At 51.9% G+C, this 13,286-nt stretch overlaps 1 protein-coding gene across 1 annotated transcript; it reads right to left on the bottom strand.

Annotated features, from left to right (window-relative positions):
- Positions 1–2,146: 2,146 nt before the first annotated feature.
- MANEA (mannosidase endo-alpha) lies at positions 2,147–12,656 on the bottom strand. Its single transcript, XM_032976731.2, has 6 exons — positions 11,961–12,656; positions 9,817–9,926; positions 8,445–8,521; positions 4,285–4,454; positions 3,548–3,785; positions 2,147–2,405 (listed from the first exon to the last, which is right to left on the bottom strand). Exons 1-6 carry the CDS (start codon positions 12,571–12,573, stop codon positions 2,147–2,149), a joined length of 1,467 nt encoding a protein of 488 aa, XP_032832622.1. The 5' UTR covers positions 12,574–12,656.
- Between the last annotated feature and the right edge of the window lie 630 nt (positions 12,657–13,286).

Raw genomic sequence — 13,286 nt, 5'->3', positions numbered from 1 at the left:
TGACGTGCACTCGCACGCTCGCTCGCTCGCAAGCACTCGGGAAGAGTTCGATTCCCTGCCGCGGCCGTGTAGCCGACACAGGCAGTTTGGGGAAAGTACCGTTAGCGAGCACCTATTAAGGCCGGAACGACGCACCCATACGGGGTAAGGCCCAATGATCTGCTACCTAGCTCTTTTTCAGAAGCAACCGGGCCATCACAAATGACTGTTCCAACGAAGCGGGATTATCATCGCCGTCGTCGTCGTCATCATCATCATCGCATGCACATTTATAGCAGCAGCCAAATTCTCTAAACGTCGATTCTAAATGCTGGTGGGGAAAAACCGGAGGGCCCGGAGAAAAATCCACGTGACCACGGAGCGACACGCAAGCTCCAAATAGACAGCAGCAGCAGGTGTATAAGGGTCGGGATGGAACCCACGAACTCCTGTACACCAGGCGAGGGAGCTAACATCTCCTAGCCACCGTGATGATGATGAGAGAGACACGCAAGCTCCAAATACACAGCAGCAGCAGCAGCAGCAGGTGTATAAGGGTCGGGATGGAACCCACGACCTCCTGTACACCAGGTGAGGGAGCTAACATCTCCTAGCCACCGCGATTTCTCCTGCACGATGGGGCGTTGTGGCCTGTGTGCCAAGCCCGACTGCTTCTGTCTCCCCGGTGCCGAAGTTTCCGCACCGCCGCATCGGTTATACAATCAAGGGGGGGCCCGCAGGCACGCCGCTTTAAAATCTCGCTCACCCACCGATGTTAGCCCCGGTTGGGAATCGAACTCGGCTCACTGGGCTTCGTAGCGCAGCGTGCCAACCACTGCGCCACCGCTCCTCTACATATAGACACACACCGCACGTCATCTGGCAAAAACAACCCCCACACCTCTTTGCTAGTGGTTACCGATCGGTAACGCTGTGGTGGTAGTGGTTACAGGTCGGTAACACTGTGGTGGTAGTGGTTGCCGTACGGTAACACTGCTACACACACCATCACACACACACCAACAACCCATCACAGTCACTGCACCCACAGTGTTACACACGGAGATGTTCTCTCGCACGTATTAATCTAAATAAATATACTATCACTCTCCCCTCTCTCATTTACACTCTTCCTGCTCTCTCCACCATTCTCTCCATCGCTCCGCACTCTGTGTCTCTCTCTCATTCACACTCTCTCTCTCTCCCCACCCTCTCTCCGTCTCTCTCTCTCTCATTCACACTCTCTCTCCGTCTCTCTCCCTCTCATTCACACTCTCTCTCTCCGCTCTCTCCCCACCCTCTCTAAGTCTCTCTCCCTCGCATTCACACTCTCTCTCTCTCCCCACCCTCTCTCCGTCTCTCCCTCTCATTCACACTCTCTCTCTCCGCTCTCTCCCCACCCTCTCTAAGTCTCTCTCCCTCGCATTCACACTCTCTCTCTCTCCCCACCCTCTCTCCGTCTCTCCCTCTCATTCACACTCTCTCTCTCCATCTCTCTCTCCCCACCCTCTCTCCGTCTCTCTCCCTCTCATTCACACTCTCCGCTCTCTCCCCACCCTCTCTCCGTCTCTCTCCCTCTCATTCACACTCTCTCTCTCCACTCTCTCCCCACCCTCTCTCCGTCTCTCTCCCTCTCATTCACACTCTCTCTCTCCGCTCTCTCCCCACCCTCTCTCCGTCTCTCTCCCTCTCATTCACACTCTCTCTCTCCGCTCTCTCCCCACCCTCTCTCCGTCTCTCTCCCTCTCATTCACACTCTCTCTCTCTCCCCACCCTCTCTCCGTCTCTCTCCCTCTCATTCACACTCTCTCTCTCCGCTCTCTCCCCACCCTCTCTCCCTCTCATTCACACTCTCTCTCTCCGCTCTCTCCCCACCCTCTCTCCATCTCTCTCCCTCTCATTCACACTCTCTCTCTCCGCTCTCTCTCCGCTCTCTCCATCTCTCTCCCTCTCATTCACACTCTCTCTCTCTCCCCACCCTCTCTCCGTCTCTCTCCCTCTCATTCACACTCTCTCTCTCTCCTCACCCTCTCTCCGTCTCTCTCCCTCTCATTCACACTCTCTCTCTCTCCGCTCTCTCCCCACCCTCTCTCCGTCTCTCTCTCTCTTACTCTCCCTCCCACACGCTCACCTCCGTAACCCACCACCCACCACCCCCCCCCCCCCATCACATGAGCCACTGCTGCTTCTCCTTCCTCAGCCTCATGGCCCACTTCCTGGTGAGCGACAGGTACATGTCGGGGGGCCCCGGCAGGTAGTCGAGGTAGGGGGCGCCCCCCCCGGCCCCCGCCCCCCCGTCGCGGCCCCTCCCCTTGCGGGGGATGGCCGTCTCGATCTGTGTGCCCTCGTGCCACTCGTTGAAGGAGGTGATGGAGATGATCTCCGGGCGCGTGAGCAGGGCGGCGCGGAACGCGGCCTCGTAATACCTGCACGGAAAGGCAAAGGCACCCCACGTAGCCTCACGTAAGGAACGAGACGGGAGGACTTCTCCACAAATCTGCCCGTCGCCTGATGAAGCCGGTCGTGATCACATGGCGGAAACGTCGCACTCAGATGGTAAATGTCGTGGCTTGGCTCTCCAGCACACCGGTGTGCTGTACTAGTATACTACGCTATACACTACACTATACACTACACTTTACACTACTACACTATACACTACACTATACACTACTATACACTACATTATACACTATACACTACTATACACTACACTATACACTACACTTTACACTACTGCACTTAACACTACTACACTATACACTACTATATACTACACTATACACTACTATACACTACTGCACTTTACACTACTACACTATACACTACTATACACTACTATACACTACACTATACACTACTACACTACTATACACTGCACTTTACACTACTACACTATACACTCCTATACACTACACTATACACTACTATACACTACACTATACACTACTATACACTACACTATACACTACTATACACTGCACTTTACACTACTACACTATACACTACACTATACACTACACTTTACACTACTACACTATACACTACTATACACTACTACACTATACACTACTATACACTACTACACTATACACTAATATACACTACTACACTATACACTACTATACACTACTACACACTACTATACACTGCACTTTACATTACTACACTATACACTACTATACACTGCACTTTACATTACTACACTATACACTACTATACACTACACTATACACTACACTTTACACTACTACACTATACACTACACTTTACACTACTACACTATCCACTACTACACTATACACGAGTATACACTGCACTTTACACTAACGGGTGAAATAACAGGTGAAGGAATGAACGGGTGAATGAACGGGTGAACGAACGGGTGAATGAATGAGTGGGTGAAAGGAATGGGTAAATAAATGACTCAACGGGCGAATGACTGCCCGGGTGAACGAGCGGCTGAAATAACAGGTGAATGGACAAGGTAAAATGAACGAACGGGTGAAGGAACGAGTGGGTGAACGAATGGGCGGAATGAATGAACGAGCGGGGCGGGGTCCCGAACCTGCCGTGGACGCGCCCGCGAGCGTTCTGCTGGTTCCAGGGCCGCACGCTGGCGTCGGCGTAGCCGGGCCCCACGCTGGGCACGAAGAGGAGGCCGTTGGCGTCGCAGAACGCCTTGAGCGAGCGCCAGTTGTGGTGCGACGAGCCGAACGAGAAGCCGTTGGTGGCGAAGTATGTGTAGAGGCCGTCGAAGCCGGCGCGGGCGATCTCGCCCAGGTGGCGCTGCTCCACCACCAGTGCTGGGGGGGGGGGGGGGGGGGGAGGTGTAGCGGCAGTGCCGGATTAAACTAAGTGCGGGGCCTGTAGCACAAATATTATAAAGGGGCCCTGAATGGTTTCAATACAAATGTTTAAGTTGTATAGTAAAGTAATTTTATTTATTCATTTGCTATACAACCGGATAATACGACAAATCGCTAACATTAAACACCCGGTCGTTCATAAAAAGTTAAAGGCGGTATAGTACTATAGTAATAGAGCAAGTGCAGAATCACCGAACCGGAATTGATAGCTTGAAGGCGTTTAGCGCGGGGCACTTGAAAGTGTGGGGCTCGTAGCTACTACTACATATGTAGCTACTTGTGCTACTAGGATCATCTGGCACTGGGTAGCGGTGGTGATGGCGGAGAGATCTTCCCCGCAAGCTCACCCGCCCGCGAGCATCTATCAATCGCTTGCCCCCTCACTCGCCCCCCACCCTCACCCTCACCCCCACCCCTCACCCCCCCCCCCGCTCACCCAGGAAGACGGCGTCGTACTCTGTGCCCCTCACGCTCTGCGCGCCCCCCGGGGTGAGGATCTCGGCCCAGGCGTCGGGCGCCGTCAGGTACGAGTCGTAGACGTACAGCAGCGGCAGAGCCTGCCCGGAGCTCGTGCGGTAGCGGTGGAACGCCGGGTGGTTGCCGTACCTGGCGGGCGACGCGGGGGGGGGAGGGTGGGTGGGGGGGGAGTGGGTGGGTGAGGTGCACCAATTTTAAGTCGTCCACGCAGAACCGTCGGCGGAAGCCCCTCAACAGGAACGCCAGCGCTGGATTCTTGCGGCACCGCCTGGACGTCTGTGGGAAAAGAGCTTTATAGCTCATCGGATTCCTCCAGCGTCAATACCGATTCCGATTCCGGAACGCTCCTCCTTCCGGTATTTGGAAGCCACTGGAGCTATGCACTTTTACAGAATCTGGACTGACAATCTCATTTCTTTACAATTGATTGTTGTTGCTGTTGTTGTGTTTAGTTTGTGGTCCTTCCGCCCGCACCTCCAATTAGCGCGGTTGGCTACGCACGGTGCGAAAGAAGTTAAACGTACACTTACATCCTACTATACACTACATACTACACTACTATACACTACACTGTACACTACTAGACGCTAACACTACTGTACACTTCACTTGACACTACTCTACACCACTATACTACATTGAAAACGAATTTATTTACAACTGCTTGTTGTTGTTGAGTTTAGTTTGTGGTCCTTCCCTCCGCACTTTCGATTCGCGCGGTTGGCTACGCACGGTGCACAAGAAGTTCAACATGCACGTCCAGTAGAAACGCCCGGCCTGGCGCTGCCTCCATCAACCATCCTTCAAAATAATAAAAACACAACACATCCTGAAGCAGAGTGCCAGTGCCGGACACAGCAGTCACCATTTGCCAATGCGGTTTGCGAACTTTGACCACTGCCCTGCGTAGTTAATCGATAAGCTCAATGTTTGCACGCCATTTCAACGATGGACCACTGCCACTAACTACTACCTCCGTGCGGTTGTTATCTTGGTGTGGTCTGGGACTATTTTTGTTTCTCTTGTGCGTGACCTTGGCCCAAGCTTGATAAATCGGGACTCGTGCAAATTATTCATTCATCCTCTTTGGTTATTTCGGTAAAGTAACGTAGGTATCAAATGAAATAAATCAAAATGAATAAAACAAATTGAATAAAACCTGATGAAGGACGCTAGTGTTGCGCCCGAAACGTCGTGAATTATTTTATTTTCTACCTACTACGTGACTTTACCGAAAGAACCAAAGAGTATGGATTCCTGCAGTCACGAAAGCTTCAAATCAAGATATTCATTCATCGTTTATTAATATGTTTGTGACTATATTTTTATTTAAAGCTTTCGTGACTGCAGGGATTTATATTCTTGGTTCTTTCGGTAAAGTCACCACATAGAAGGGAAACAATAAAATAATAAAAATATAAAACAATAAAATTCTCACGACGTTTCGACTGCAACAAAAGCAATCATCATCAGGTGTGAAAACTACAGCATGAAAAATTTGAAAAAAGTGGCGTTTTTTTTAAAAATGTGGTTTTCACACCTGATGATTGCTTGTGTTGCAGTCGAAACGTAGTGATAATTTTATTGTTTTATATTTTTATTATTTTATTGTTTCCCTTCTACGTGATTTTACCGAAAGAACCAAGAATATGTTTGTGACTGTCGTGTTTTCTGGTCTCGTTTGTTGTTGCAACGCTCTGACCCCGTGCCCCCCATACTGGACATAGCTTTATAGCTATTCTGATTCCTTCTCCTGCAGTCTAAATAAATCTTCTGATTCTCAACCAGGCTGGAAAAGGTTGGCAGAGAGAGAGACAGAGAGACATTGAGACAGAGAGAGAGACATCTTCGTTCGCTCATCGATCCGCTCGCTCACACATTCCTTCAGTCACCTGTTTGGTCACCCGTTCGGTCACCCGTTCGGTCACCCGTTCAGTCACCCGTACGGTCACCCGTTCGGTCACCCGTTCAGTCACCCGTACGGTCACCCGTTCGGTCACCCGTTCTGTCACCAGTTCAGTAATTCACCAATTCATTTACCCATTCATTCAGTCACCCGTTCAATCACCCTTTCGGTCACCCTTTCGGTCACCCGTTCATTCACCCGTTCAGTCACCCGTTCAGTCACCCGTTCAGTCACTCATTCATTCACCCGATCAGTCACCCATTTGGTCACCCGTTCACGGATGGACGAATGAGTCAACAAACGGCTGAATGAATGTTCGTTATTTAAGTTAAGCTTGTTTACCCAGGAGAGTCTCATCATCATCATCTCTATCTCTTTCACGAGGATCCTGCCAAGTTATCCACAGTAGTGGTGGGGGGGTGCTGCTGCTCCTGCTGTTCCGTACGATCTCAAATGAGCCGTTTTTTTTTTGGCAAGCGCTGGGATGTTGGCCAACAATGGTCGTGACAATTGCACGTGGGATGACTTCTCTGCTCAGGGAGAAAACCCAAAGGTGTGTGCAGCAAACATGAGCAGAATCGGAATCAGTATATTTAGTTATACTGCAGGAGGGGGAATCCGAAGAGCTATAAAGCTCTTTTTTTGAACAGATGTCCCAGCAGGGGCATGGGATCAGAACGTGACCACAGCAAATGATGCAAACGCACGATAAGAGAGCAGAGTGTAGATTAGGTAAACAAATCACTTGAAAAAAATAAACACACGAATGAAACCAAAACTATTTGTTTTCTTAACAGGCAAAGCCCGCTGAGCTGCAACGTAAGAAGAAGCGACCTGCCCATCACAGATGATAGGATTGATAGCCCAACAAAGTGGGATCATCATCACGTGAACATGTATAGCAACAAAATAATGCGTGTTTATTTATATATACGACTACATTGCCCATACTAATTGCCCATAGACTTACATTGCCCAGAGACTAACATTGCCCATAGACTAACATTGCCCAGAGACTAACATTGCCCATAGTCTTCCATTGCCCAGAGACTAACATTGCCCATAGACTAACATTGCCCAGGGACTTACATTGCCCAGAGACTAACACTGCCCATAGACTAACACTGCCCATACACTAACAGTGCCCACAGACTCAACATTGCCCATAGACTAACACTGCCCATAGACTAACACTGCCCATAGACTAACACTGCCCATAGACTAACACTGCCCATAGACTAACACTGCCCATAGACTAACACTGCCCACAGACTCAACATTGCCCATAGACTAACACTGCCCACAGACTCAACACTGCCTATAGACTAACACTGCTCACAGACTAACACTGCCCATAGACTAACACTGCTCACAGACTAACACTGCCCATACACTAACACTGCCCACAGACTCAATATTCCCATAGACTAACACTGCCCATAGACTAACACTGCTCACAGACTAACACTGCCCATAGACTAACACTGCCCATAGACTAACACTGCTCAAAGACTAATACTGCTCACAGACTAACACTGCCCATAGACTAACACTGCCCACAGACTAACACTGCTCACAGACTAACACTGCTCACAGACTAACACTGCCCATACACTAACACTGCTCACAGACTAACACTGCCCATAGACTAACACTGCCCACAGACTAACACTGCCCATAGACTAACACTGCTCACAGACTAACACTGCCCATACACTAACACTGCCCATAGACTAACACTGCTCAAAGACTAACACTGCTCACAGACTAACACTGCCCACAGACTCAACATTGCCCATAGACTAACACTGCCCATAGACTAACACTGCTCACAGACTAACACTGCCCATAGACTAACACTGCTCACAGACTAACACTGCCCATACACTAACACTGCCCACAGACTAACACTGCCCATAGACTAACACTGTCCATACACTAACACTGCCCATAGACTAACACTGCCCATAAACTAACACTGCCCATACACTAACACTGCCCACAGACTAACACTGCCCATAGACTAACACTGCCCATAGACTAACACTGCTCACAGACTAACACTGCTCACAGACTAACACTGCCCATCGACGCGAAGCCAATAAGTCACTTCGTTGAGCTACAATTTGTGACAGCCAGGTCGCTTCTGAAAACCAGCTGCTTATCTCAGTGGGCCCTTACCTGTTAAAAACATAAACAAAGGTACGACTCACCTATCGATGATGTACTTGACATCGTTGCGGACCGATCGCTCGTCCCTGTTCTTGTACGGCTCGATGTGAAACGTCACCTGCAACCAGACAGACAAAGATGGTCACTGCATCACGCTCTATCAGATGCCATATACACTACACGATACACTACAATATACACTACTCTACACACTACTCTATATACCACTCTATACACTACACGTTACACTACCCACTACTCTATACACTACACTATATACTACCCTTTCGGCTGGCCGTCGAACAAAGACAGTGGTCACCGCACTGCGAGAGTTAAAATGCGCTTCGGCAGCCGTCTGGAACGCTCTTCCTTGCGATGTTAAGAAGCAGCTGGAGCCCTGCTACTTTGAAATCATCGTCATCTAGATTGACAAACTCATTTCTTTACAACTTGCTCCTTGGTCTTTTGTTTAGTTTGCTGTCCTTCCCCCGCACCTCGGTTGTCTACGTATGATGCAAACGTTGAACGTGCAGCCTGCTCTCCTGCAATGCGGTAGTAGTTGCGTTTCCTGAAGGTCACCGTGTTATATAATGAATATACAGCATGGGCTGAAACCACGGTCCGCGATAACGTGCGTGAGATGCGCACGCAGGGCTGAACAAAGACTGAGGACGCGCGGTGGGTAGCATCTAGAAGCATCCAGCAGCATCCCAATGCCTTCTTGTGACGCTCGGTGGCCTCTAGAAGCATGCAGCAGCATCCCAATTCCTTCTTGTGACGCTGGGTAGGATCTAGAAGCATCCAGCAGCACCCCAAAGCCTTTTGCTGTGTGACGCTAGGTAGGATCTAGAAGCGTCCAGCAGCACCCCAAGGCCTTTTGCTGTGTGACGCTAGGTAGGATCTAGAAGCGTCCAGCAGCACCCCAAAGCCTTTTGCTGTGTGACGCTAGGTAGGATCTAGAAGCGTCCAGCAGCACCCCAAAGCCTTTTGCTGTGTGACGCTAGGTAGGATCTAGAAGCGTCCAGCAGCACCCCAAAGCCTTTTGCTGTGTGACACTAGGTAGCATCTAGAAGCATCCAGCAGCATCCCAATGCCTTCTTGTTTATGCTCGGTGGCCTCTAGAAGCATTCAGCAGCATCCCTATGCCTTTGTTTCGCGACGCTAACCTCGAGGCAGCCATACGTCCGCTTATCCCCACCCGCGCGACCGACCGTAGTTCCGTTCACTTGATCACGCCGTACATCCGAATCGCATCCGTGCGAGAAACACAAAAAAAAAACGCGCCCCCTAGTCCGACACCCATCGCGCCGTGCATCCGGGCGTCGTGACGATGCGACGTCACTCGGACAGCGGACCGTCCCCTCGCCGAAACCAAGGCAGCTCGAGCGTCGCGGCCGCCGTGCCGGGCTGCACCTTGAGCGCGTGGCGGTGAGCCGCGTCCAGCAGCATGGGCACGAGGTCGTCCACGGGGTCGCCGTTGTCGTCCTTCCTGCCGGGGGGGTACCACGAGAGCACGAGGACACCTGCGCCAAAACACGCGAAAGTCGGCGTGTAGCCTTCGACGGACTGTCGGGGGGGCGAGCGGTGCGCTAAGCGAGCGGCACCTATGAAGGCCGGCACGGTGCACGAGGGGGTGGGCCCGCCGCCTTTGTCTCCCCAGCTGGCGGTGTTTTTACCCACCGCACCCAGGTAACTCATTCGAGGCCGAGTCGACCTAGGGGAGAGGTCCAGGACCGGTTCAGATAATCGCCGCCGGTGTTGGCCGGCCGCGAGCGGGAATCAAACTCGGCACACCGGCACGCGCCCACCTCATGAGAGGAAGGTGTGGCCCACACGACGCCCGGCCGCCTTTGTCTCCCCAGTGCTGACGTTTAACACACCACAGCCGGTACTAATTGCTGGCCGAGAAGACGTAGCGGAGGCTCATTGGCAAGCTGAACGACTGAACGTCCGTCCAGTGCAATGACCGGGTGAATGACTGAAACTCTTCGCACGCGAATGAGAAGGACGTCTGAATGACTGACCACCCGTGCAAAACGATACAACTGAATTAATTCACACCCGTGTCATCGCTGTCCTTCCCCGCACCTCCAATTAGCACGGTTGGCTCTATGTACGGTGCAAAAGAAATTCATACCGTGTCAACCCATACGGTTTACCCCGTATTCTTGTCGAGGGAAATTTAATTTTCTGGCCCAATTGGTGTACAACCGTTTTCAATATGGGCAAAACAATGTTGTCTTTGTTTGTGTTTCTCCCATGTGATGGGACTTTGGAGGATGAACGTTGAGATTTCTAAGGGGCACGGGGTGACCAATAAGGTCTGAATTTATCTGTAATAAGGAAATTCTACGTATATACAACCACGGTCTATCCACTGCTAGTTAGAAGGCCTCCCCAAGTCTCCGTTACCTCTCAGGACGAGGCAATGAATGAGCCACGAGAGTCAATGAAGGACTCGGCACCCATACAAATGTACCGCTGAATGAATGAGCCATGTGCCCTCGACTGAACGAAACAACTCAACGACCGATTGAACGGCTGACTGAACGAAAGAACACCCATGGATGTGATTGAATGTGTGAGCGAATCGCCTCTTGACTGAACACCCATACAAAAGAGTGAACGAATGAACTCCCATGCGAATGAATACAAAAGCGAATGACATGCCTCCCCCCCCAACGAACGACTAAATACCCATACAAACGAATGAGTGAACAAATTAACACCCATGCGAATGATTTAATAAACGAGTGACATGCCCGTCATCCCCCCGACTGAACGAACGACTGAACACCCATTCAACTGAATGAGCGAACGAATGAACACCCGTGCGAATGATTTAGTAAGGGAGTGACACACTCCAACCCGACTGAACGAACGACTGAACGCGCACACAAACACCCATGCGACCGACTGAGTGAGCGAATCGACACTGAACACCCATACAAATGAATGAAGAGTGAACGAACGCATAAACACCCGTGCGAATGACTGAGTGGCATGCCCCCCCCCTCCCCCCTCGAATGAACACAACACTCGTGCGAGCGAATGAATGAGCGAACGAATGGACGAGCGAACGGATTGACAAACGACCAAATGAGCGAGCGAACGAATGAGGGAACGAGGGAACGAATGAGGGAACGAGGGAACGAATGAGGGAACGAGGGAATGCATTAACGAGACGACCGAATGAGCGAGCGAACGATGAAGCGAACGAATGAGCGAGCGAACGAGCGAACGAATGCGCGAAAGAACGACTGAAGGAACGAGATAATGAAGGAACGAGCGAATGAAGGAACGAGCGAATGAAGGAACGAGAATGAAAGAACGAGAGAACGAAAGAACGAGATAATGAAGGAACGAGCGAATGAAGGAACGAGAATGAAAGAACGAGAGAACGAAAGAACGAGAGAATGAAGGAACGAGAGAATGAAGGAACGAGAGAATGAAGGAACGAGAGAACGAATAAACAAGAGAATGAAGGAACGAGAGAATGAAGGAACGAGAGAACGAAAGTCGAGAGAATGAAGGAACGAGCGGGCGGACGGGCTCACCAGCAGCGGCGTGTCGCAGCTGCCGCATGTGTCCGTGCACGGCGGCGGGGTCGCGGGACGAGTAGGGGCCCAGCTCGGGGTAGAAGGAGGCGGCGACGTCTCCCGGCGGCTCGTGGGCCCCCGTGGGCCAGGCGGCCGCTACCTTCGCGTCCCAGTGGCGCAGCAGCGCGTGGTTCCAGTGCACGTAGCGACCGTTGAAGCGCGGGTTGCCGAACCAGGCGTAGTAGAAGATGTGCACGTCGTAATTCACGTCTCCTCCTCCTCCGTCGTTGTCGTTGTTGTTATCGTTGTTGTTGTTGCTGCTCCCATTCGCGCCGTCCCCCTTGACGAGTCCCGTAGATGCGGCCTGGTCGCCGTCGGAAGCCTCGGTCTCGCCCGGCGGCCCCGCCGGCAGAGGCGACGCGGGAGCCGGCCGAGCGGGAGCGGCGAGGGGGTCGCCTCCGCCAACGGCTCGGGGTCGCGGCATGAACTCCCACAAGGAGCCGCCGCCGCCGCCGGCCCCGTCGTCGTCGTCGTCGGGCCGTCGCGACACGGCCCCGAGCCCCATCATGACCCCCACGACGAAGACCACGAAGACCACCAGCGCCAGCCACTTCCTGCGTAGCCTCACCATAGCGGGTGGCTGGCCCGAGGCAGCGATCGGACGGGGCCGCTGCAGTTGCCAGAGAGCGCATTGGGGCGGAGGGGCGGTGGGCTGCGATTGGCTGGCCGGCGGGGGAAGGGGGCGGGGCGGCGGTGGGAAGGGGGCGGAGCGGCGGGAGGGGGGCGGGGTGGCGGGGGGGAAGGGGCGGGGCGGCGGGGGGAAGAGGCGGGGCGGCGGGGGGAAGGGGCGGGGCGGCGGGGGAAGGGGCGGGGCGGCGGGGGGAGATCTGGATTAAATGTTAAACCTTATGATGGGGATCAAACACTAACAATTTGGTCCGGATAGTTTTGTTAAACAATGGGATCCGGATCCTATGATCAGCAATGGAAACCGGATCCCATGGTGAACAATGGGAACCAGATCCAGGGTTAAACGGTAGAGTTAACGTGGCTAAAGTTAAAAATTTTGATTCAAAGCTTTCGTGACTGCAGAGATTCATATTCTTGGTTCTTTCGGTAAAGTCACGTAGAAGGGAAACAATAAAATAATAAAAATATTTTTTTTATTGTTTTATACTATGGCTAAAGTTGTTCGTGGTGGTGCGAGTGATGATGGCTGTGGTGGTTAATAATAGATTATCGTAGTGTTGGCGATGGTGGTGTTTTTTGTTGGTGTTGATCGTGGTGCCAGTATTTATCGGTGGTGTAGGGGCCGTCCATAAATGACGTCACGCACCTGGGGGG

This window comes from Petromyzon marinus, chromosome 60 (genome assembly GCF_048934315.1).
Source record: "Petromyzon marinus isolate PM22_M1 ecotype Great Lakes invasive population chromosome 60, UKy_Petmar_22M1.pri1.0, whole genome shotgun sequence".
In the NCBI taxonomy this organism is placed as follows: domain Eukaryota; kingdom Metazoa; phylum Chordata; class Hyperoartia; order Petromyzontiformes; family Petromyzontidae; genus Petromyzon; species Petromyzon marinus.
This window is presented reverse-complemented; position numbering and strand designations above follow the sequence as displayed.

What these genes read in the sequence shown, in the direction of transcription:
- MANEA (XM_032976731.2), bottom strand. Translation starts at nt 12,573, where the DNA reads ATGGTGAGGCTACGCAGGAAGTGGCTGGCGCTGGTGGTCTTCGTGGTC. An exon ending in GCTGCGACACGCCGCTGCTG is followed by an intron (nt 9,927 to 11,960) that starts GTGAGCCCGTCC and finishes GTTTTGGCGCAG; the next exon opens with GTGTCCTCGTGCTCTCGTGG. An exon ending in CGCGGGCGCGTCCACGGCAG is followed by an intron (nt 2,406 to 3,547) that starts GTTCGGGACCCC and finishes CTTTCCGTGCAG; the next exon opens with GTATTACGAGGCCGCGTTCC.